A 24,653-nucleotide genomic window follows, 5' to 3' on the forward strand; every position below is an offset into this window, starting at 1 on the left:
AAAGAGAACAGTCGGTTAAAGCAATGAAAATATGAGTAATTTCAAATATTTATGTCTGTCCCATGAGCTGCTCAGGACAGATACAGTGAATGAGTGACTTTTTCATGCCATTTCATTAACATATTCCTGCCTAGTGAATATAATTTAGGTCGTAATGGCGCTCGTATGTGATACTACAAGGTTTGCATTCATTTTTTCGCCAGCAATTGCATATTGACACGTTCCGAGGCCAGAAATATGTTAGAAAATCCCGTTGCAGTCGACTTTAATCGCGAAATTGGGCTGGGAAGGGAAACGTCACTTCCTAGCCTTCGTTCATTGTCGATGGGCGTAGCCGTGGACAACTTTTGCACCTAATTCTGACCAGATTACATCTCCGGCGGACCCAAAATATGGCTAAAAATTCGTCTAAGCGTTTTTGCTACTTTCGTTGCTGCCTTTTATTGCGTGGAAATCGCGAAATAGCCACATTTTAGGCCCGTTTGCAACAAAGAAACGTGCGTCATTCTAGACGTACAGTGTTGCTATTTTTTCTCAACAAAGGTAACAAGCTATGTTTAATTCTTAGTTTTTAGTGAAAATAACTTATGATACAGATTTCTATAGCAATTTTAGGTCATAATTATAGGCCCAATATCTCAAAACAACATTCTAAGAAAAGCTATTTTTAACCTACGTCGTCATTGAATTTTCAATTACTTAACGACATAACTGCGTTCCATTATCAGGTTCGCAATTCTACGATTTCCAAACCATCGAATTCATTCTGTGGTTCAGAACATGTTTCGCTTTTTTTTGCAATTAAGGGGCTTTGCATGGAAGCTTTCTTTAATAATTAACCACTATGTAAAATAGGTATGGGTGTTGGGATTTTGCCACAGAACTTGTCTTTAAAGTGGAAACCCTTAACACGTTTCTCAGCCTCAATCCCTTACCCACCCTGGCCCTTGCCCGTTACGGGCAAGACCGAAAGTCGAATCTCCTTTTATACCTGACCTTGCTTTTACTTCTGCAGATAAGTACCCCCGACCATCAATAACAATACATGTTATGTACCCCTTTTTACCCCCATAATTGTGATTTATTCGTTAAACCTTGAATATTTTTCCATGTGCCTGCTCCATAGGTATGGAACATAGCTTTGGGTGACGTCAGGGTCAGAATTACGTGTACTAGTTCCGCCTGGCAACGGCGCACGACTCGACGCGCCGCATTTTTCGTTGGCCTTGAGTGGAATGGTGGAATCGATCCGAATTTCTAATTTGGGGATGTGCGAGAACGTGCTCCATCTCGTGTCATTTGGCGAAAGTAGTGCCAAAACGCGGTCAATTTGAATCTACATTTTAAAAGTCGATTGCAACCAATTTGTTTGTTTCAAGCATGGATTCTGGGTTTGTATTTAAATTCTTAGTTAATAGTTAATTTAAGAATCGTTGCCTGAAATAAGGACGATGGGCCTAAAAGGTGACTACCATATTATTTATAAGCGAATCAACTTGGTTTTTGGTGGGTAAGCAAGTAGAGGCAATATTTACCAAGCAAGTTACATGTTAATAAGACTTTTTCTATCATCGGTGACGGTGAATATCAAACGTTTATTTGGCCCTACTGTGTACTATTGTACAATTTTACTAATACTAAACATGAGACAGTTACGATGCGTTTGTAGATTGCGGCTTTGTTTTATATGAATAACGGTAAACAACAAACGGTGTGTAAAATGCCTCATGCACCATATTTATAGACTTTAGAGACCCTATGTCCATTATTTTTAGTGATAAGGCAAGGCAGCTATGTCGACGCCAAAGCCACTTTATTCTTTATTGGGTCATAAATATTTATCTTCTGAACGTCCCTGTCGGAAACGTTATGGGAGAGTTTTAGCGCAATTTACGTTAAACGAGCGTTTATTAACGTATAGAAAATTTTTCCCACTATCAAAAATAAATATACTACAAAAGACCACCATAAATGGGTTAAATTGGGGGAAACTTTTATTTTTTTGGCACAAAAAGCGGAAAATATAAAATTAAAAAATTCGGAAAAAATCGGTATTTGCTGAAAGCGTTTTATTTTAGTCTGAACTTTTTTGAGACAGTTATTAAAGATAAATGTAACTTTTTTATTGGCCTTCTTCGAAAAAATTGCCGCCTACCATTGGTCAGTTTTCATATATCGCTGGTTAAATTCAAAACCGACCAATCGCGTGGGGGGGGTGAAATCCATATCATGTTGTTTGAGAGTTACCCTATGTGTACAGTATAATGTACCAAACTTCTAATGTTATCAGGTCCCTATATCACTACAGGGTGTTTGAAGCCTTGAAATTTTATTTTTGAGGCATGATTAATCTCACAAGAAGTCGACTAAACCAAATACGAGACATAATAAGAGGGATATGATCTTTTGAACAATTTATCAATATTAATTAATTCCATGTTTTAATAAATTATTCATAAAATACCTAACTGCTATCAGTGATTTTTCTTTTTTTTATTACGTCATGTCATCTATTTTCATTCATTACATTACTTTGATTTTGTAATTTAATTTTATCAACGCAACTGACGAAAATGTTAACTGACACCTAGTCCACAACAATTTATCACTCTAGTACGGCAAAGGCGTGATGGTATATTGAGTCGACAACGAATTTTCCGTGCGGAAAATGTTGTAAACCTTGTTGAGAAAGATTCTTTCATCAATACTCAAAAAATTTCCTGCCAAACAAATGTCTCTAAGCAGATTGTTTTGAGAATACTCCATGAAAATTAATTGTACCTTTTCTATGTACAAAAAGTGCAAGCTTTGCAACCTGAAGATCATCCCCTTTTTTGGAATTTTGTAAATGATTTCTAGAAAAACACGGTGAAATTTCCAACTTCTCTCATTTTATGTTAGCTATCGATAAGACAATGTTTACCCACAATGGCATTAACGACTCTCATAATACTCATATCTCCACGGTTGAAAATTCACATTTTGGTCATCGTAACTGATTCCAACATAAATTTTCCAAGAATGCTTGAGCCCGACCTGTGAACGAACAACTTATTGGTTCTTTTATGTTACCAAATTGATTAACCAGATATGATTTTTTATTGATTTTTTTTTAAACCCCCGTCACTTTTATCGTTTAGTTCGCCAAGGTTTGAATGGTGCCTTTGGAAATCGTTGGATTAATCGTGGCGGTCGTATTCCATGATCTCGTCGGTTTCTTGATCTCACAATCCTTGATTTTTATTTATGAGTCCTTATGAAAAGAACGGTATACACCAATAAAACAAATGAGGTCGAAAATGTTTGTAGCCGTCGAAGTAGCTAGGTCTTGGAAGTTGTTAAATGGATAATCATCATTTACTTAAAAATAAATTATTGAAAATTATTTAAAAAGTCTTATCTTTGCTATTATGCAACTTTCATTATGGTGTTTTTGGTTTACTCGGAATATTTTGAACATCGCGGAAAAAAAAATAAGAAGAATTCAAGCACCCTGTATATTGCATAACCGACATCGTGATGAAAATACCGTAACGTTAATTCTTATCTACGCACGCGCATTTTCCCTCTGAAATGCAATATGGGAACGCAAATAGCTTTGGCGTTTTCTATTGCCTAACGCCAGAGCTATTTCATGTTTAATACCGCAGGAAAGCGGTAGAGTTCCTATCCCGAATAGTCCCGAAATTATGAAGAGCGACAACGGGATTTTAGCAGTTCGAAAAAATATTCATTTTTTTTAAATACTTTCCCGCGCTTTATTTCTGACCCGAAAAAGTTTGTTCGGGTTCAAAAAAAAAACATTAATTTTTTAGGTTGAATCGTGGTAAAAAAATAGGCTTTATAATCACCCTGGATGCATATGTAGTTCTGGTGATAGTCGAATTAAATTCAATATTGAGAACTTTCAGAATGATAGTAGGGATTTTGGTTAAAGAGGAATTTTGAAGGAAAGGTGCATGTGATGTTTCCAGTAACGTTTTACCTTATGCTGAAAAAACTCGGCATAAGACCATAAAAGCCACCGGCGGCTGCTATTAATCTGTCAATACTCTAATTATTCATTGTCAAATTGTCTATGCTGCACCCCTCGCATCCCATAAGATAGCTTCTTGTGACGTGTAGCTATTACAGTAACTTTTCTACCCTCCCTCATCTAGCTATTGAACCATCCTCTTACTTCATAGTACAATACACCCACTTATAACTATTGCCCCTGCGTTTATAAATAAATATAGATACTCATGAGTGTCCTCACCACCCTATCGAATTTTCCGATCATATTACTGGCTTCGACGTATCCAAATATGTTTATTATCGTTATATTAAGAAATCGAAATGTGCAGTGATCAACCACCTGAAGAAAACCCCGACATCGAAGATGGTGAAATCACCGACGATGACGAAGAGCCAGCACCTCAGGAAGCAGCCCCTGAATCTGCAGCGAACCCAGCTACTGCTGGGGCTCAACCCACAATCCAAATTGTTCCAAAGTTACTTGGAAATATATCCGATAGCGATAGCATTGGCGCTTCAATGAAAGAAGGCTCAGAACGTGCTCGAGATTTATCTGGTGATGGAGAAAGGTCCGATGACAAGGATCGATTTTCAGATGGAAGAGAAAGAGGCAGAGGCAAGAATCGAGAAGGGAACAAGATGAGGGATAGAGGAGCTAAAGTTGACAAGAGCCACAGGCATATGACTGAAGCGGAACGCAGTATATTGCATCTGAGGAAGAGGGAGAAAATGGCGAGAGAACGGGATAAGTGGGATACTAAACATCACGTTAGAAGGGACTCTGATCCCTTAGGTGAGTCATTTTATTCAGGTCAGAGCAAATAACCTCAGATTTGTTTACATGTATTTCAGATGATGATTTTGCGAAAAACATTGAAAAAACTCTAGCTACGATCTTGCATAAAAAGGAGAAGGAAGTGGCAGCTTTAAGCGCTGGAGAAGAAGTGGTCGAGGAAGAAGTCAGAAAAGGCAAAAAGCGGAAGAAGGAAGATCGCGAAAAAGGGAGATCAAAGGTAGTTAAATCATTTTGTTCAACCGTTTTTTTTTTGTGTATTAGACCAACCCCATACTATTAGTATATATTGAACTTCACAGAAACATAGACGGATGTTGATGGCAAACTCACCAAGATCTGAAGATATAGATGAAAATGAGATGCTAAATATTCGAAGCGGCTCTCCTGGGGCAGATCTCAGACTGATGCATGGACCATTGATTTTCCCGCCTATGGATCAAAAGAGGTCTAGGAGTCCATCTAGGTCGGATGATAGCTACAATTCAGAGCCTATTTTGGAGGAGCGTCTGGAAGAAAGGTAAACACTTATACCACTTGATAGCGCCAATTGAAAAAAATTATTACTTGATTTGAAAACTTTCCTTTATGTACCTTTAATTAGTGTCAAATAATAATTTTTTGACCTTCGAATTCATGTACCTTACGTTTCTCAAAGGTGTTTCCGTTTAAAGTTTCCGCCACATTTAAATTAAAAACTTTTGTTTTTTATGGCGTGATGTATTCATGCACTTTTTCCATTTGTTTTAAAAATTAATGTATGAAAAATGGCAATTATTTTCCAATTCAGCAGAGATGTAAGTTGTGCAACTACTTGAAATTCCTATTAAATCAATCTTACTATACTTGAAGGGTGCTGCGTCATTTAGCAGTCTGATTGAATGGAAGTCTCACTGTATATCAAAGCCTTGGCACACGCTTTCTAAGTTATTTTGTAAACATGAGGACCCCTGTGGGGACCGTATTTCGTATACAGTTTAAATTTTACTCTTAAATGCTATTAAAATAGCATCCCCCCTATCCTCCACGTCGCCACAGTCTTTAGTAAGAAGGTCATCATCTAATACTACTATGTTCTCCACTAATTAAATCAAAATAATTCTGCAAAAATACGGCAAAACTTTAGTTTTAGTGACACTGCAGGAACACGAAACTTGTGTATGTATATAAAGTACTGATTGTAGTCCGTCCGTTAAGCAGTTAAATGACTGGGCGTCATTTAAATATTTCTCAATTTTCAAAAATTTTTTTTCCAAAATTGTTACCTACATTTTTATACCCGTTTTACGCAGATCGAGGAGGCGAAAAATCACCAAGAACAGGAAGAGGAAAGAATTGAAAAGAGAGAGAAAGGAGAGAGAACAGAGACGAGGAAATCGTGATGAACAACCTAAAAGTCTATATCAGGACTCGCAGGGCGTTTGTGTTTTTTATTTGCAAGGCAAATGTCAGAAGGTAAGAAAACATGATTTTATTACTACGTATGGCAAATTAATAGTGCATAGTTCATATCTTGTATTTATTAACTGTAAAGCGGTGGATTATACAATCTAATTTTTTTTTATTTAATTTAAGCTTCACGACTGAAGCGGCATATCAATTTTTTTCCATTATGTACCCCCTTAGAATTAATTGAAAAAAATGAAATCTGTCATCCATGATAAACATTTTTTGTAAAATTCGTTGTCAGAAATTATATGGAACTTTCTATGACACTGTCAAAATGGCATATAAAAATATCCACTGACAGCCATGTCACTGTTAGTGGGACTTCATGTTAATAATGTGACCTTTTCAGAATATCTTGCTGTCATTTAAGAAAAACTAATTTCTATGTACGTTTTTACTATTTTTCATTATCGCAATAAATCTCTTTTTTTGTACACAGAATGACTGTCCATATTCTCACGAGGTGAGTCCACCCATGAAGCTGGAGCTCTGTAAATTCTATCTGATGGACTGTTGCGCGAAAGGCGAGAATTGCTCTTACATGCACAGTGAATTTCCCTGTAAATTTTACCACACCGGACTTCCTTGCAACTCCGGAAAAGACTGCAAATTCGCTCACGGCGCTCCATTGTCTGATGGTAGGTTATTGTAGACGTTATAACGGGTGTACAAAAAATTCCTTTGATAGATAAGCCGAACTCATTCGGCTTTGCCTTTGGCACATTTCAGCTGTAAGCAATGAAGTAAAGATATCAAAGTTTTATTTTCACATTTTTCTGTCGTCCTCTTGACCAGGAATATTTTGATATACTCTTTACAATTTCGAATCCTCAATAGCTTTTGCTTAATCTGTAATTCATCGCTTTCCAGGTCTTAAACAAATTCTCTTCAAACACATCGAGACCGCGCCCCGTGACATCCTACAGGGTTTTCCCAGGTTGTCGCGCGACGAGGCTCTCAACCTTATCAACCAAACGCAGAAAAAGCTTACTGAACAATATTCGGACCAAAACACGTCTTCCATTGCTTCTTCTTCGGCAACTGCCGTTTCATCTGCGCATAACTTGTCACCACTCACACAAAACTACAGACCGCAGCTATCACCGACTCATATGGGTTTTGGCATGTACCGTGAGGAATATACCGAACTGACAGAAGGAGAGCCGGACATCGCTAAAGGTGGGATACGGTGCATATTTGATATTTCTGTCCCTGTGCCCAGAGAGGTGGAAAAAATGGTAGACTTCGGTTAGTCCTATCGTTTTATATTTTAAACATGTTTGGATTGATTTGTATTTTTAGAGGTAGTAAAAAGGCTATTGTTAGTGCACAAAACTCGCGGTGGCGTTATTGACAATTAGTATGTGTTGTGTTTCAATAAGGGGGTGAATTGCGTTCTAGACAAATTAACACAGTTAATATTGCTTTTGTATAAAAAGAATGCCATTAAATTTGAGAACTTTTTTTATAGATGCAAAACTGAGTGAGAGGGTCAAAACTAGTAGGTGGCAGCAAGAGCAGGACGATGAGTCCTCTTCGAGCTTCCATATGAAAGGCTTTAATTATGGAACAGATCAAGATATGCGGTTTTCCAGGTGAGGAATATTATTTCTCTATTAGTGTTAGAATGTTGCATTATGACCCGCTCAAAAGTTGTACATATCGAAAGACCTTCAATTACCCATGCGTTTTACTTTTAAGACTATAATTGGCAATTTTCTGTAATAAATGCTTATTTGTTTTAATGTAGTATAATATATAACATTTTTTGTCAATACATTTTCATTCAAAAAAGACATCATATGACAACTTTTCAAGGCCACATAAGAATATCGATTTTTATCGAAAAAACCGTATTTGTTGAATCGAAAACGTTTGAATGTGATTATTCAATTTAATAATGATCTGTTTTCAGCAACAGAGACATTGATATGAGAACTCTTCCCAGTGTTCCACCAACCTCCGAAATATCTGACATACAGACAAACATCAGTCCCAAGGGAGACGTAGATATTAGGAACTTTACCAAAGACATTGATATAAGGTAATTATAATTATTTTCCATCGACTTCTTCACGACATTTGCCACAATGTACTAAAGTAGTAGTTAAGTAAATACAATTTCCCAAAAGCCTGAATTCACAATCCTTAGATTTCTTCTTTTAAAATACAATAATCTCCCCGAATAGGCAACCCCCTTTCTCAAGAGGCGTGGACGTAGACATCCGACAAGTGCCTTTCGATGGGCCGGTATCCGAAGACAGCAATTCAAAAGATGGCCAAAAAACCGGCTCCAGTTTCCAAGATTTCGAAATGCCTCAAACCGCCAAAGATTTATTTACTCGTATCAGTGCCAACCAAAAAGACACCACAATTGATAATACTTCGAACAATAGAGAGGATCGGCATAGTTCGGTGCAATCCCAGAATTATGACGACCAAAATATCAATTGGTATTCGGACGATGATGACGATGACGACAATCGGTTGACCATTAAAGTAGAAGATGAAGATTTTCAGAAAAAGGAACGAGATGATAATATTTCCGACAGGGAAACAGTGACTCAAGATGGCGAAGACAGCGAAGAAGCTATTAGGTAAGTTTGACAGCAAGATTGGTGATCAGTAAATAGTTTCGGGACGGAAGACAGTTATACAGTGCGCGACAATAAAATAGCACACAGTGAAATTTATGTCAAAAGTCATTTGTAATGCATTTTATTTAATAATTTTTTGTTAACTTATGTAATACATAACAAAGGAGAATGATTGCTTTACAATTTTTATGGAAAAGAGGTGTTAATAACTAATACAATCAAAATCGTGAAAAGTTAACGCGACAAAATAATAGCACATTTTGGTTTGATTTATCTCTGCGGTGATTCAGCGAATAGTAATTTGAAGTATTTATGCTTAATCTTTTTTTATGAAGGATGAAACTCATACGCAATATAAATAAACACAAATACCATTCAATTTTCGAAGTCATGGGGCGAGGTACAAAGTTAAATGAGAGTGAAATCGCTAAGATTCTATGCCTATGGAAAGAAAAATATTCCATATTAAGAATTGCCAAAATTGTGGGTAGAAGCCGCAAAGTAATATATAATTTAATTAAAAATCCCAGTAATTATGGCAAAAAAAAAGGTAAGGGCAGACCACCAGCTTTAACGGACCGTGAGAAACGTGCTATTTTGAGAGCAGCATCAAACTCTTTTGCTACGGCCAGAGAAATAGCTGATTCAGTGGGCATAAATACTAATATCAGAAACGTACAACGTGTACTTCAACATTCCTCAATCATACAACATCAAAAACTTAAAAAGAAGCCACCCCTATCTCCAAGACACAAAGAGGCTCGTTTGCAGTTTGCGACAAAACATCTGAAATCTATAAAAAAATTAAAATATGTTATATTTAGTGATGAAAAAAATTTAATCTTGATGGACCAGATGGGTGGAATCATTACTATCATGATTTGAGAAAGGAGGAAGTTTATTTAAGTCGTCGGCAAATGGGTGGAGGCAGCCTTATGATTTGGGCTGGTATCGGGTATAGAGGAAAGACTGAATTGAACTTTATTAAAGGACGGTTAAATAGTCGTGAGTACATAAAATTAATTGATAAACAACTAAAAAAGTATGCTAAACAAATATCAGGAAAAAATTTTATTTTCCAACAAGACAGCGCAGCTGTACACACCGCAAAGTGCGTTAAAGAGTATTTTGAAACGAATAATATTACTATTTTGGAATGGCCAGCAAGATCACCCGATTTGAATATAATCGAAAATTGTTGGGGTAAACTTGCAAGAGCTGTGTACAAAAATGGCAGACAATTTAATAATGCAGAAGATTTAAAAAATTGTATTATTTATGAATGGAATAAGATTCCTAGAAAATATATTAAAAAATTATTCAAATCACTACCAGATCGTCTTATAGAGATGATAAAAAATAAAGGTGGTAGTACAAAGTACTAGCTTAAAAATGTATTAAGTTTTGTTAATTAAATAATTGTAATATTAGTTATTTTTGAAGAATGTGCTATTATTTTGTCGCGTTAACTTTTCACGATTTTGATTGTATTAGTTATTAACACCTCTTTTCCATAAAAATTGTAAAGCAATCATTCTCCTTTGTTATGTATTACATAAGTTAACAAAAAATTATTAAATAAAATGCATTACAAATGACTTTTGACATAAATTTCACTGTGTGCTATTTTATTGTCGCGCACTGTAGTTACTCTCCGTCAACTGAATATTAATACAATTGTTCGATATATACAAAGTCATTCATTACTGTTCCACTTTAATGCCCAACTTTTTAATTGTTTTACGTTAGTGCACAATTTTATTATAGACCCTCAGTATGCAAAATAAAGAAGCACGGTATTTTCGTCCTATTGGACGCCTACTAAACAGACAGAAATATATCATAAACATTTAGTGTTTGTCATTTGTTTTTCTGCTATGGTTTTGTCACTGTCATCGGGATTAACTTTTCGAAAAAGCTTTACAAAAATATGAGGCCTACAAAAATATTTATTTAGGTCCTTTTTGTCGCCACCGGAGATCAGTTCGAAAACAGCGGATATTGTTGGCAAACTTGGCGATCTATCAAAAATCGATATTAGTGCCGAGGTTACTAAACTTCTTACATCAATGAGTCAAAACAAATCATCAACAACGTCTGCAGCCAGCCCTAGTACCTCGGCAGCCAAGCCTGAAAGCGGAAGCAGTCCCAAGGCATCTGAAACTGCTCCTATGGACCCTAGAATCTCCCGACAGGTAAAAAATAGAATGTTTACTAAATATGCTCAGTAACAAATGGCCTAACGCTAAGTTTAAGTCTCGAAGCGGGAAGGAGTGACAGTCATAAATAGAAAATGAATCAACTTATTTGTTTCCTAATGTCAGTGTCAGATGTTTGATGTTAAATAGTAAATGATGCAATCAACGACCTTAATTTACGATTTACTGCCATTTGAGACGTTTTTTTTATAGTCGCCCATTATTTCACGTCTATGGGTATTTTCAATTTATTACACTACTAGATTTAGATAAAATTACGAGAAAGTATTTGTAATATGTTTCTCTTAAATCTGTAACAAATTTTCTCGCTTCAATCTCCGAAGTATATATTGAGGAAGTTTATGGTTGAATTACAGGCAAGGCAAGACCCACGTCAACAAGATTCCAGGCAAGATCCGCGATTAACAGACCCCCGTCGTGAACGAGGACGTCAAAATTCCACTGAATCAAAAGAGAAAGACAAGAAATCCGAAAAAATGAGCATTTACGAGCAAGGAGGAATTGATATGAAGAAAGCTGCACTGGAAATTGACAGCGATGACTTCAGAAGTGAGTTATTACAAAATTTTAGAATAAGATAAAATCCTTTGACATCGACGTTTTCGAATTTTGCTTTGAGACGCCGGAGTCCAGCTTTTTGTGCGAGCAAAGTGCACTGGAATTGTAACCGTATTATTCACAAACATGTAAAATTGTCACGAATGACTATCATCAAAAATCATTATTGACATTAATTCACAGATCTCCGGCCAGACATAGACTTGAGAAATATGTCCTTGCCGTTCAAAGGGATGCAGAACTACACACCTGCCACTGAGATTGACGCTAGTGTTAACTCACATCCCCCTATGACTTGGAGAGTATTTACTGTTGAGATACCCAGACCTGACTATACTGGTAAGGTCAGAATTTGAGAAGTGTTCGGACAAAATTGATAGAAAAAAATAATGTACTAAGCCTGTATATTCATATGTAAATATGCGGGGTTTAAAAATGATATGATAGATACAAGTTGTCTGAAAATTTGGGTAAATGTGTGTGTTCTAATAGCAAATTAATAAATCTTATCTTGAAATAGACAATATTTCTAATACTTTTGGAGATGTAAGGGAAAACTCAATATAATTTCCGAATTGTATTTCTCTTCAATTTCTCAAAAACCACTTATTAGACATATTAACATTGGATTGTTAAAATTCCTCTTTATAAGGATTTTAAATGCGTTACAATACATTTCGATCAGTAGGCATTGCTGTATTTTTAGGGCCCGTTGCTTTTGCCAGCGACCCGTAATGCAAAGATAAAGCCTCTCAACATCTAACACACGCGTTTGTTAGGAATCCTTTACACAATAAGGAACAGTATAAGCAGTAGATGATTGCCCTTATGAAAACATGTGTCATGACGAAATAACGAAAAGATTTCTGAAGTCACTACAACGTACAACTCACAAAACTAAAAAATTCACCAAACTATCGTTGTTATCCCTATTACAAATCCGCAAAAAATTTTTTTTTGGAAGTTCAAGCGTTCAACAGTTATTAAGATATAATCGCTTATTACCCTCATTTACCCCAACTTAATTCCCTTCAAACTTCTGAAATGTTTGAAAAAAGTAATAAAAAATTGTTATTGCATTACTTGAAGGTAACATCTAATTCATATCTTTCTCAAGGATTAAAACTAAGCATAAACGAAGCTGAGAAAACCGGGGATCCCCGTTTAAGAAAAATCTTCCGATTAAGTATCGATGAGAAAGATAGTCCAGCTTCACCGAAAGCCAGCCCAAAACAGGGCTCTGGCATTAGGATCGATCCCAGGCTCAGGAAAATGGAAGAAAAAGTGCAAGAACCTAAGGTAAGGGTTTAATAATAGTACATAATGATCATTTAAAAAACTTAAAAAGGGGCTGAGACATCATAGCCATATCTTAGATGAATTTATCTGTTATCTATTGTCAACGTAAGATATTTTTTTATTAAATAGGAAATGGCTTACTCATCACTTTGCATTTACGGTTCAGTACCTTCGGAAAGGATATTTTATATGTTCTCGCATTATTTCACTTCTGTTGGTATATGCAATTTATCCTACTTTTTTGCTTTCAGGATTCTACGCCCCAAATGAGTTACAGCCAGCAATTAAGCATGTTACAGTCGTCCCAATTTTATCAAAGTTTAACAAGCAACCAAAAATTGATGTTAAACCAAGAATTGGCTAAGAACGACCAAAGCGGCGGAGGAGGCCTTAACGATGCCGTACTGAATAGTTTGTTGAACAATTTGAATTTACTTCCACAGGTAATGACAGCAAAACATATTTTTGTTATACAGTATATCCAGGATAAGAATATTTAGTATAAAATTCGTGATTTATTTCTTTTTACTAACACGCGCGTATTTTAATTTATTTTCGCGACTACGTCGATTATCTTTACTTTCGTAAGAAATCGTGAGATATTATTTGCCTAACAAATGCGAAGAGTGTTCTTTTATCGCACCCTGATTGTGTCAATCACGTCATATTTCTGGTGTTAAATGTTTATTTAAAAAAACAGTTATATTAATTATAATATAATTATCACACGTTTTCTTTACAGGCAAGTCAGGCGCCAAATCCTATTGCTCCGCCGTCTCATATTGCGGCCGCAACTTCCATACTCAGCAACGTAGCAAAAATGAACCCAATGATGCCTAACCAGCCCATCATTGGCCAACAAGGCATTCTTGGAGCTGCCCCAGGAATTCCTAATATGCCTCCTCAAGGCATGCCCCCGGACTTTCCTATGAATTTCGACCCAAGAGGAGGTCCAAGCATTCTGGGCAACGGTCCTCCTGGACCCGGGTTCGGCCAGTTTGGGGGCATGGATCAGGGTCACTCTTACGGCAATAATTACAACGACGACTTCTACGGTGGAGGTTACGAGGACCAAGGCAATATGGGACCTCAAGGCGGGAATATGGGAGGAAACTTCCGACATGGGCGAGGTTACAACAATAACCATCGAGACGGAAGAAGACGGGGCAACAGGGACGGATTTAGGGGAGGCAGAGGAAATAGACATTTCCACAAGAGGGGTGCTGGTAGGGACAAAATGGATCGGGATCGAGATAGAGGTCGTGATGGGCGAGGAAACAGAGGACACTCTCCTCCCTAGTGTCTGATGGACTACATTTGCAGCGATAAAGATTTGTTGCAAATGTTCATAAATTTGTGATCTGCCACGTCAAGTTTAGGAGTATTTAAGACTGGTGTAAGATCGTACCTTCTATTAGTGGCACTCAAGAGTTAACGTGGAATGTACATTTTGCGTTTTCTAAATTATTAAAGAAATCTTATGGAGTCGGCTCCATTGTGCCAAATAAGACGAACACTGAAATATTCAATTATATTAACAATCTTAATTATGCTGTAAATAACAAATTGAGGAAATATTCTTTTTGTAATAAAACGTAAGCCTTGTACTGTATAGGGAGGTATTTAAATAGTACGGTGTAATTAATTAGTTATATTTCTGAACAAAGCAATAGTTTTTGATGTACAGTGCAGGAAGTTAAACTACTTTGAGTAGTATTCACACAAGGTTTATGTTTCTGAATAAAAATTGATTTAAAATCATATCTACTGTATTTCTCTTCAAATTTCTTGTTAGCTGTGCTTCATATGTTTATATTTCGATTCGATAAAAAGGTAAAGACTTCGCAGCAAGTATAATGACGTTGATAAATATTTGGAAATGTAAAAAAAAATAACAAACTGAACATCTAAAGTTATCATTCTCAAAGGTTAATTGCTCAACTTCCCTGGTTTTTTTGAATAGTGATTTGAATAAAAACGCCCTTAATTTTTTGACTCAAAGATCAATGTAATCGTTAATTGATTCCGGACCGACATTCCTGTCCAACAATGAAACGACATTATTTGTTGAAGTGGATGAATCAAGTTTATCACCCCGCGAGCTTTTTCCTCTTGCACAGAGCACATAGACTCGCGACACCCTAATTTGTCTTCTTTTATGACATTTACTGATATGAATTTTATTATCACTAATGCTTAAAGTAAACCTTTCTAAACAAATAATCTACTCACCGTTAAGAATGATCTTTTCCTCACACAAAAACAGGTAGTCACAGACTCGCCGAATAATACTGACGATACACTATTTTGGACATTAAATCGCGATTACACCTCGTTTTAAAAACACTCGTAGTAATTTTTCCAAATAGTCACATTCTTTTCCTCTGGTATGCACGATTTTCAATTAAATCGACTTCTAATGCAAGCTTTAAAAGTATAAACTATTCCCAAATGTAAAAAAAAACAATCGAATATTATAATAAGAAACGCAGCAAATCTATCGACTGCATCGTTCACGAGCCACAAAGACATTGTGTATCGACTCGTTTATGCACACAAAAAAGTATATATTCCGCAAAAAGCATTACGCATAAAGTAACCTCTTTGATTTGTTTACAATATTCTTGTGTTTTTAAAACTCGTATTTTGTGTTGCTAATGTACCCGATCTACAATTAATATATATCATTTTATACTTAAACTGAAAATTGTGTGCCAAGTTAAGCCGTATCAATTTAGAACTCGCGCACATTGTCTGAGAGTTTTGTAAACACTTTTAAATCGGTTTAAAATATAAAAAATAAGCAAAAACTGCATTCTAGATATAACAAGAAATACGTGATTCATGCCGCGTTGCCGAAGTGATACACCACACAGAAATTGTGGATGGTATAATGGGAATCATCTTCAGAAATAATCTTATAAATTTTTGAATTTGACTGGAAAACCTGTATTTTTCTCAAAATGAGTATAGCCAATTGCTGAAAATTTCAAGATCTGTTAAGACCTTAAAAAGAAAATTATAAAAAAATATATCCATGACCCATGAGAAAGTTTATTAGGGTTCTAGTGGTTTTATCCCCAAGAAAAATACGTTGTACTTAAATTTAAATACTTATATGATACTGGCCTATTGATTAAACCCAAACGGATATTTACCAATCAACATTTAACGTAAATATCTCAAAATCTTTTAGAGCTGGAAGAAAATTGTCAAACAATATACAAAAGTTTCGCATTCTGTACTTATATCGAAATTAATAAATTGGGTATAAGATATATAAGAAATATCTGCCAATAAGCTCAGGAAAAATCAAAACTATTTCCGCACATATCAGGCATTTCCTAATTTTCGAGACTTAATTTTGTTAGGCATAAAAACAAAGATTAGCCTCAATTTAACCGATTTTGTACCTTTTAGGTCCAAAAAAAATTTATAAGATGTATGATCGTTACTTAATTTTTAGATAGATACGACATTTTGGTTAAGGATACGGGAATATATTACATTTACATGTTATGACTTCGAAACTTTGAAGAAACCAAAAAGAATATAATTAAATTATGTTAAATTTAAATATAATTACCTTGGATTGTAGTAGTCACAAACATTGCATTCGCCATGTTGTCAATAAACATTGTTTGCTTTGACCCAAAACAGATCCATTGTAAATTAAACAGTCGTATAAAATAATATAACATGCAATACACAACCATTAGATGTTGTTACTTTAGTGTTATTTCAGGACCAACCCAGTCCAATTACGTTGACAAAAATGCACCACTTAGAGATTACAATATTTTGTTTATAGCCCTTTATTGGTTATTATAGTAAAATAAAAATAAGATTTTTTGAAAATAACCCAAATTCATATATGAAATAATGTCACGTCATCTAAGTGGAAATAAATAAAAACAATATAAAGAGGTATAGGTATCTATTCACGCCCTATGGCAACCGAAGAAATAAGAATCAATAATACACATGCATGCATTTTCCATATGTTGACTCTAACTCACATTTCAAAACCTAATCACATTTTTTATTTCATCATTTGCTTTATAATGTGACTATTTATACTCAATTTCGTTTTTCATCTATCTGTAATAATCCATTGAAATCAATAGAATGTCCGCAAAATAGATTCGCTGTAAATTTCTATTTTCAAAATAACACAACATTCCTCGCAATGTTCTCATGTATCACCTCTTGTCTTTATCTATTATCTATTTATGAAGTCAACGCCAAGTATCACAGACCAGAAATGACATCTACGTGGTAAACAGTTCCACTGCATGTTAGAGGCTTTCTAAAACTTCAAACTGTTACGGTAACCTCCTTCAACACCGGCTAATCGATCGTTCTTATTGTAAAAACTATCTTTGCTTCAAGTCCCAAGAAAAACGATATATTTTTGGTAAATTTAAAAACGTATCGATCAGACGCCATGCAATTACGTAACCAGGAGACAGACTTATACAAAATCTGCTACCAAATGTAATCGGAAGCGAAGCTTAATTTGCCTTCTTCTGCACCAGGAACGTTAAATGAGGGTTTTTCTGCAACTACCTTGATACCCGAATTGGCCAATCCGAAGAATTCCTTAGGAGTCAGACTGGCGTTAGTAAACTTCCAGCCGAGGTGAATGTTGCAGTTTGAACACTGCATTATTGTCCAAGCGTAACTGAAATATTAAAACCTAAATTTGTTATATTAGACAATGAATTAAAATGGTATATTAAGAGACACTATTCATGAGATAGCAAACAAATCTATTTTCGCAAAACTTAATTAACACATTCGTGATTTCGATCCTGTAACGATTATATATGGTATGAGTACTACTGCTCAATCCATATAACTTAAATGGTAATTTACTTACCCTGGAAACCAAGAAAACTGCCTTGATGGATAACCAATCAACTCGAAATTTTGAGCAGCCAAAACCGTCACAATCTCATAAACTTGTCCACCTGTAAATAACCAAACTGAATTATAGTAAAACACACCATCATATAAAACCTGGGTTAACATAATTGGCCTGAATGCCATCCTTGGACATAGCAAACACTTTGGTGGGATCTGTGATCTGAAGCCCACAGTTTTCACAACATAACTGTCTTCTCTAAAAGGATAAGCACAATTAAATCCAGAAGCAAATATTACCAATGACACTTACAAGTCTTAAAAAACTGGCTTCGACTTTAAGCCTCTCTAGAGTGGTACAGAGGCGTAATATATGCAATCTTTCCTTATGTACTAGGTGATAATTTTGTACAAACCAATACGAGAGTTTTTCCGGATCGGTTGGAATCAATTCTAAGACCAGAAATTTTTTCTATAGTAATAGAATGGAAAAATTGTTACATTTATGATAATAACAATTAAATACATTATTTTAATTGAAACGCGTGGTAAATTATATCAAAATTGTTACATTAAGTACAATCAAAGACATAAATTTCACGCAGTTGTCGAGATTAAATAATTCTGAGACCGAAAGTCAAGTTATGTGAATCCAAAGGATTTCATAACAACGATGTATATACGATATTTTTACTCTACTAGATTTTATAAAATTAAATGTTCAATATATCCAATATCATCTTTCCAAGATCCAAGATAATAGTGGGAAAAAATACTTAAAAATTGATTGTTGTTGACATTAGTTTAATATGAAAACTGAAGATAATTAAAAGTTGGTAATTTTTGCATTATATGTATAAACCATAAGTTTCTACCACGTATTCATTCACACTCTGTATGTTAGGGCATAAAGTTATCATTAATATTTAACCCCTTAAGATGCTTAAAGCTTAAGCCTTTACCCTATGTGACCCACTCTAACTGGTACCAGGTCGTACGGCGATGAACGGCTCAATTCAGTTTAAGGCTAACTTAAAAATGATAGTGAAGTATGTACATACCTCGTCCATATGAACTTAGTCCATCTAATAGAATTCTTGTATAGTAAGATACTTCGTTTAGGTCGTACACCCAACTAGGCCAAGGAAGCTGTCCTGCATGATATCTACTCAAATTCATCAAAAAAATAAGTGTAAAAAAACTATGATATTGAGATATTAATACCTTCTAAATTTTTGGCATTGTTTCAACTCATCAAAATTATTCAAAGTCCACTTTCTCTTGCTTTTTAAACCTAGCAGCTCTGTGTCGGCTAAAGGCGACACGATTGGAGGTTCTCCCAAGATTTGCACTGTCACCAATTTAATTCTTCCTAAATGTTTAAATCAAAAAATATTGTAAGAAAAAGATAAAATATATACTGTTAATAGTCAGGGCCGTATTTAAGATAACAACTACTTGGGAATGACACAAACTAGCACCTACATGTCCTTCCATGAAATGGAAAAAGGAAATTAATTTGATAGTATTTAATGCTGTGTATAGTTTAAGAATATACAAGTTGATGTTTTTAAATACATTTTTGTCTCCCTACAGTTAAAAATCCGGCCCTGCCAACAATATGATTATTACCGGCCATATTATCTATTTTTGAGCCAGAAACCCTCTTGCACCTTTGTCTGCCACGGGCTTTGATATGTAGCATATTATTCTTTAAATTATTTTCAAAGATTTCCATAGTGACTCCATATTCATACAAGTCGCTATATCCAGAACTAAAAGTTTCCTTCTTAGAAGTGGTGTAAATATGTTTTACATACGAAACTTACTCTGCACACAGCAAAACAAAAACTTTATTATGTTCTTCTATAAAGTTTTGAAGTACTCTATTTTCAAAATAGTTGTTCATTACTAGAGGAAGGGTAAAGCCTGGGAATACCAAGGTGTTGGTAGTGTATATAGCGAAAATGTTGCGTAAAACGTCCCCATCTTCAAATACTGTATAGCCACTGAGTGGATTTAGCTTTCCTAAATACTTGAATGCAGAAAAAAAAAGATTAGTGAAATCAGTGAATTATCTCTATTTTAGATTTCATTTTAATACAATTTATGATGTTCCTTTTTGTGCAAATGAATATGTTCAAATAGATGCTTAATAAAAACTACATGGTGATAAAAACTATCTGATTTCCAAATCTTTTCCAATTAATTGAAATTTACTTTGCTGATTGTGGCAACTAATATCATTATTCATAAACTGAAATAATGAACCATCAAAACATTTCCATCTCAAATTCAGAAACTAATCCATTGGATTACAAATTGTGAGATCTACTTAAACAGTAAAAATTAATAATAAAATTACCCCATGCGTTGTTGGAATATCTCGATCATATTCTCCAGTTGAATCAGTGGCCAATATTAGAGATTCATCCTCTCCATCTGCAATCAGCAGGACTAATTATTTCCTCCATTTATGACAACACAATGTTTCCAAAAACAGCACATACCATAATACATAAAATGTTTCTAATTTTTTTAAAATAAATTGCATCCTACACCTGTAAACTACAGCAACCATTGTTAACACTTGTTCTATTATGTGAATCTTTTTTTGTAAGGAATAAAGATATATATATATATATATATATATATATATATATATATATATATATATATATATACAAAGTGTCCCACAAGTGTTTCATTATATTTCAGTGGGTAATAGTACATTGAAAAATAATATGACTCCCTATATAAACCATATTCCAATAATGCTTCATTAAGAAGATACAGGGTGTTAAACTTAAAACACACCTGGAATATTTCAACGTATCAGAGTATCAATGAACAGGCGAGCTCAATTATGTATTGAACAAAATGGCCACCAATTTGAACAATTTCTATAATGTTATAGCAAATAAATAATATTTAAAACAAACTTAATATTATGAAAACCATTTAGAGAATATTGTGCATATAGATGGTATTCAATTTTTTACTGGCAAACGATACGTCGGACGAAAAAGAGTCCAGTGAGCATTTTTCTTCTAAATGAAATTAAACTTCTAAAAATAATTTTTATTTTGATAAAAAGCAGTGGCGCACCATGTTTTTCTTTAAAAATGTGCTGAGAGGTGTCCGTACGCACGTCACTGGTGAAACGAAAAATAGCCCTTTTGCATAAATAAATGCGTCTACATTAACTCTCAAAACATGCCAAATTTCACTTACATATCTCAAACGGTTTTGAATATATCAATAAAAGTTAGATTTTTTAAGTAAAGTTTAACACCCTGTATCTTCTTAATGAAGCATTATTGGAATATGGTTTATATAGGGAGTCATATTATTTTTCAATGTACTACTACCCACTGAAATATAATGAAACACTTGTGGGACACCCTGTGTGTATATATATATATATACAGGGTGGTCCACTTTTTTGTAGCAGGATTTTAACAGTCGATAGACAAACTTATTTTAAGAAGAAAAGTTCATATCAACATAGGCTCATAAATGCTTCGTCTTAAAAATACCGGGCGTTGAAAATTAAAAAAATATTCGATTATTTTTTTATAACACTCTAACCTTTAGAGATATTTAAACAAAATTTGGTGTACAGCATCACATTGTATAGTGCCATATTCAGTAAAAATATTACGGCCCACGAGCAACTAGTCTCGGAGTTGTAGGATTTTACTATCATAAAATTCAATAAATTACTAATACGGTCCTGTCTAAAGTCAAATTTCAATTTTTTTCTTAAATAAGTAATTCATTCTCTACAAAAAATGTCTCTTGACATTTTTTCGTATCTGGCTCTGTTGCGTAACAAATTTGTATTCTTTCATTAGATAAAACATAATTTTAATTAAAAACATTATTTAAATAAAAACAATTTTTTAAAAAGAGCTACAAAAATTCACTTAATTTAAAGTATGTGTTCAAAATATGAACCGTTTTGTTGCACACATAATTCACATCGACGTCTAATAGATCGGAGAACCCCAATTAAATTATGATTTCTCAATTCAATGCACGCATCTCTAATGCGGCCAATAAGTTCTTCCCTTGTTGTCACAGGAGTTGCATACACTTGTTCTTTTAAAAATCCCCATACAAAAAAGTCCAACGGGGTTAGGTCGGGGGAACGTGGAGGCCAAGCGACAGGCCCCATTCGTCCAATCCATCTTCCCGGAAAATTATGGTTCAACCAGTTCCTTACATTTCTATGAAAATGAGCTGGGCAACCGTCAAGTTGGAACCAACCCATTAATCTCAAATTCAGCGGAATTTCCTCCAACATATTATGCATTTCTGTATTTAAGAACTGCAAAAAATTTTCTCCATTTATGCGTTCTGGCAGAAAATATGGGCTGAACACTTGATTGCTGTTAACTCCAATCCATACATTTACACTAAATTCTGCCTGAAAATTTCTTGGTCGAATTGCATGTGGGTTTTCGTGTGCCCACACATGCTGATTATGAACATTTACGACACCTCTACGAGTAAAGCACGATTCGTCAGTCCACAATATGTTGTTTAATAAATTTTCATTCTGTTCAATGGAGTTAAGAACCCATCGACAAAAAACTAACCTTTGTTCTTCATCTCCTTCATGTAAACCTTGTACATATTGCAAGTGATAAGCATGTTTGTGATCTTTTTTCAAAACCCTAAGAATTTTAGATCTAGCAACACCAAGGGTGACCGACACTTTTCGGCTACTTGTTGTCGGATCCCTATCAAATTCACAAAGAATCTGATTGTTGATTCTCTCTTGCCGGATATTATTTCTGTTTTGTCGTTCGTCGTGTCTAATATTCAGTCCATAAGCTGCAAATTGTCGGTGAATGTTCACAAACACTGAAGGATGCGGATGGCGTCTATGAGGAAATTTTCTTCTCTACTCCCTTGCTGCTTTCGCGGAGTTCCCATTTGCAACTCCATAGCAGAAATGGATATCGGCTTGTTCTTGATTTGAAAATTGGAAAGGCATTATTTTACTTTTAAGTAAAGAAAATTATGCACCACTGAATCACTTCGTGTAAATTGTGACAGTTGTCAAGGTAATGTTTATTTTTCCTAGAAACTATCTAATAAAAGAATATAAATTTGTTACGCAACAGAGCCAGATACGAAAAAATGTCAAGAGACATTTTTTGTAGAGAATGAATTACTTATTTAAGAAAAAAATTGAAATTTGACTTTAGACAGGACCGTATTAGTAATTTATTGAATTTTATGATAGTAAAATCCTACAACTCCGAGACTAGTTGCTCGTGGGCCGTAATATTTTTGCTGTACACCAAATTTTGTTTAAATATCTCTAAAGGTTAGAGTGTTATAAAAAAATAATCGAATATTTTTTTAATTTTCAACGCCCGGTATTTTTAAGACGAAGCATTTATGAGCCTATGTTGATATGAACTTTTCTTCTTAAAATAAGTTTGTCTATCGACTGTTAAAATCCTGCTACAAAAAAGTGGACCACCCTGTATATATATATGCTTTTATTATGTAGGAAATTAAGAAATACCCCAGTATGGTCACCCATTTTAATACAAAATTGATGCTTTATTTATGCAAATTTAAAAAATTTCAACTCTAATTACACTGTATAGGGTGATGGATTCTACTGTAAAACTCTATAAGGAATAATTGTGAGTTTTTTGTTAACTAGTAAGTAATAGAAGAAATGCAATGGAAACTAAAAAATGGCCAATTTTCAAAAAGTCTAAGTAAAGATATTAAAAACAAATCTTGGTAGTCTGATTCTCTTTAGATCATTACATGTATTTTATTGAATTGAGTGAGGTAATGAAAGTCCTCTATTACAACCTAAAATCTATTAAGGCATTGGACTAAAGGCAAAGCCAAAAATTAAACCCATAACACCTATCTAATTTTTTGCAGCTTTCACTGTTTGCCCTGCATCTCAGAAGACAATGAAAAACATCCATCCAGTAGATGTTCACAATAAAAAAAGAAATTACTGAAGTTTACAATATTATCTCATAGCATTGCATTATTTAGTTAATAATTAGTTATTTTCAGTTGTTTACTAAATACAGAGATAACATTTTTTTTTTTTACTAAAAGGATAAATTGATCTGTTTTATTGTACTAACACTATAATGAATCAATTTAAGCTTTTTATAATCAAATCAGGCACAAAAGTATATTTTACATCAATAGTAAGACAACATAATTAATATGTTGATCGCTTGAAAATATGTTGGTAAATTTTGGGTAGATAATATCCATTTTATCTACATGCAAACATCACCCCTCTGAAACACTCAAATGGATATGCAGTAGTAAAGAAGCAAGAAGAAAATAACAAGGTTTAGGAAATAAGTAAATTGGAAGAATTCATATGCTGTCACTGGCTGGGAAACCACACATCTAGGGTCGAATATATGCTAGATATGTATTATTATTAGATTATAATATAGCTTATACTATCCAATACTTAATAAATACTTACCTGAACTATTCTCCCCTTCAGCACTAGAGTTAGAATCAGTAATATGTCCATTTTCAATTTCCATTGGAAAGCTTTGCTCCTCCTGGTCACTATCTTGATTTTCTTCCGGCTCTGCCATGATTGAAAAGGAGGGCACGATATAAGTACTTTAATTATTATTTATTTGAAACGTTACAAAAAGCAAAAATCGCACTTTACGGAATGTAAATAAACAAGCACAAAATTCTTTGTTTCGACAGATGACATTAATAAGACTCTAGCTGAGCATTATTGTTTTGCTTGTTGTTCTTGCTCGCGTAGATAAAGTAGAATTTATGATCTCAGTTTATAACCTTAAAGACGCTTTATGGTATTAGAAT

General features: G+C 34.4%; 2 protein-coding genes across 5 annotated transcripts; one reads left to right on the top strand and one right to left on the bottom strand.

The window, feature by feature from the left end:
• Nucleotides 1–38: 38 nt before the first annotated feature.
• On the top strand, nucleotides 39–14,695 carry su(sable) (suppressor of sable). Of its 4 annotated transcripts, XM_066288464.1 has the most exons (17): nucleotides 245–543; nucleotides 1,127–1,391; nucleotides 4,347–4,810; nucleotides 4,870–5,030; nucleotides 5,113–5,330; nucleotides 6,103–6,265; nucleotides 6,699–6,897; nucleotides 7,130–7,507; nucleotides 7,731–7,854; nucleotides 8,175–8,303; nucleotides 8,449–8,856; nucleotides 10,814–11,051; nucleotides 11,432–11,624; nucleotides 11,817–11,972; nucleotides 12,751–12,932; nucleotides 13,184–13,375; nucleotides 13,675–14,695. In XM_066288464.1, the coding sequence occupies exons 2-17, from the start codon at nucleotides 1,381–1,383 to the stop codon at nucleotides 14,230–14,232; spliced, it is 3,774 nt and encodes a 1,257-aa protein (XP_066144561.1). In that variant the 5' UTR covers nucleotides 245–543; nucleotides 1,127–1,380; the 3' UTR covers nucleotides 14,233–14,695. The 4 variants fall into 4 exon arrangements, with proteins under 4 accessions (XP_066144559.1, XP_066144562.1, XP_066144561.1 ...); XM_066288462.1 differs by lacking the exons at nucleotides 245–543; nucleotides 1,127–1,391 and adding an exon at nucleotides 39–180; XM_066288465.1 differs by lacking the exons at nucleotides 245–543; nucleotides 1,127–1,391 and adding an exon at nucleotides 39–180 and having other exon boundaries at nucleotides 7,130–7,438.
• A 1,675-nt stretch (nucleotides 14,696–16,370) lies between these two features.
• Nucleotides 16,371–24,545, bottom strand: ohgt (ohgata). The gene is made up of 10 exons (XM_066288488.1): nucleotides 24,295–24,545; nucleotides 20,164–20,240; nucleotides 19,628–19,833; nucleotides 19,431–19,573; nucleotides 19,023–19,170; nucleotides 18,860–18,963; nucleotides 18,112–18,251; nucleotides 17,955–18,057; nucleotides 17,815–17,905; nucleotides 16,371–17,616 (listed from the first exon to the last, which is right to left on the bottom strand). Exons 1-10 carry the CDS (start codon nucleotides 24,410–24,412, stop codon nucleotides 17,421–17,423), a joined length of 1,326 nt encoding a protein of 441 aa, XP_066144585.1. The 5' UTR covers nucleotides 24,413–24,545; the 3' UTR covers nucleotides 16,371–17,420.
• Between the last annotated feature and the right edge of the window lie 108 nt (nucleotides 24,546–24,653).

The sequence above is a fragment of the Euwallacea fornicatus genome, chromosome 12, assembly GCF_040115645.1.
Source record: "Euwallacea fornicatus isolate EFF26 chromosome 12, ASM4011564v1, whole genome shotgun sequence".
Lineage (NCBI taxonomy): Eukaryota > Metazoa > Arthropoda > Insecta > Coleoptera > Curculionidae > Euwallacea > Euwallacea fornicatus.

What these genes read in the sequence shown, in the direction of transcription:
- ohgt (XM_066288488.1), bottom strand. Translation starts at nt 24,412, where the DNA reads ATGGCAGAGCCGGAAGAAAATCAAGATAGTGACCAGGAGGAGCAAAGC. An exon ending in ATATTCCAACAACGCATGGG is followed by an intron (nt 19,834 to 20,163) that starts GTAATTTTATTA and finishes TCTGCATTCAAG; the next exon opens with TATTTAGGAAAGCTAAATCC. An exon ending in ACTAAGTTCATATGGACGAG is followed by an intron (nt 18,252 to 18,859) that starts GTATGTACATAC and finishes TTCTGGTCTTAG; the next exon opens with AATTGATTCCAACCGATCCG.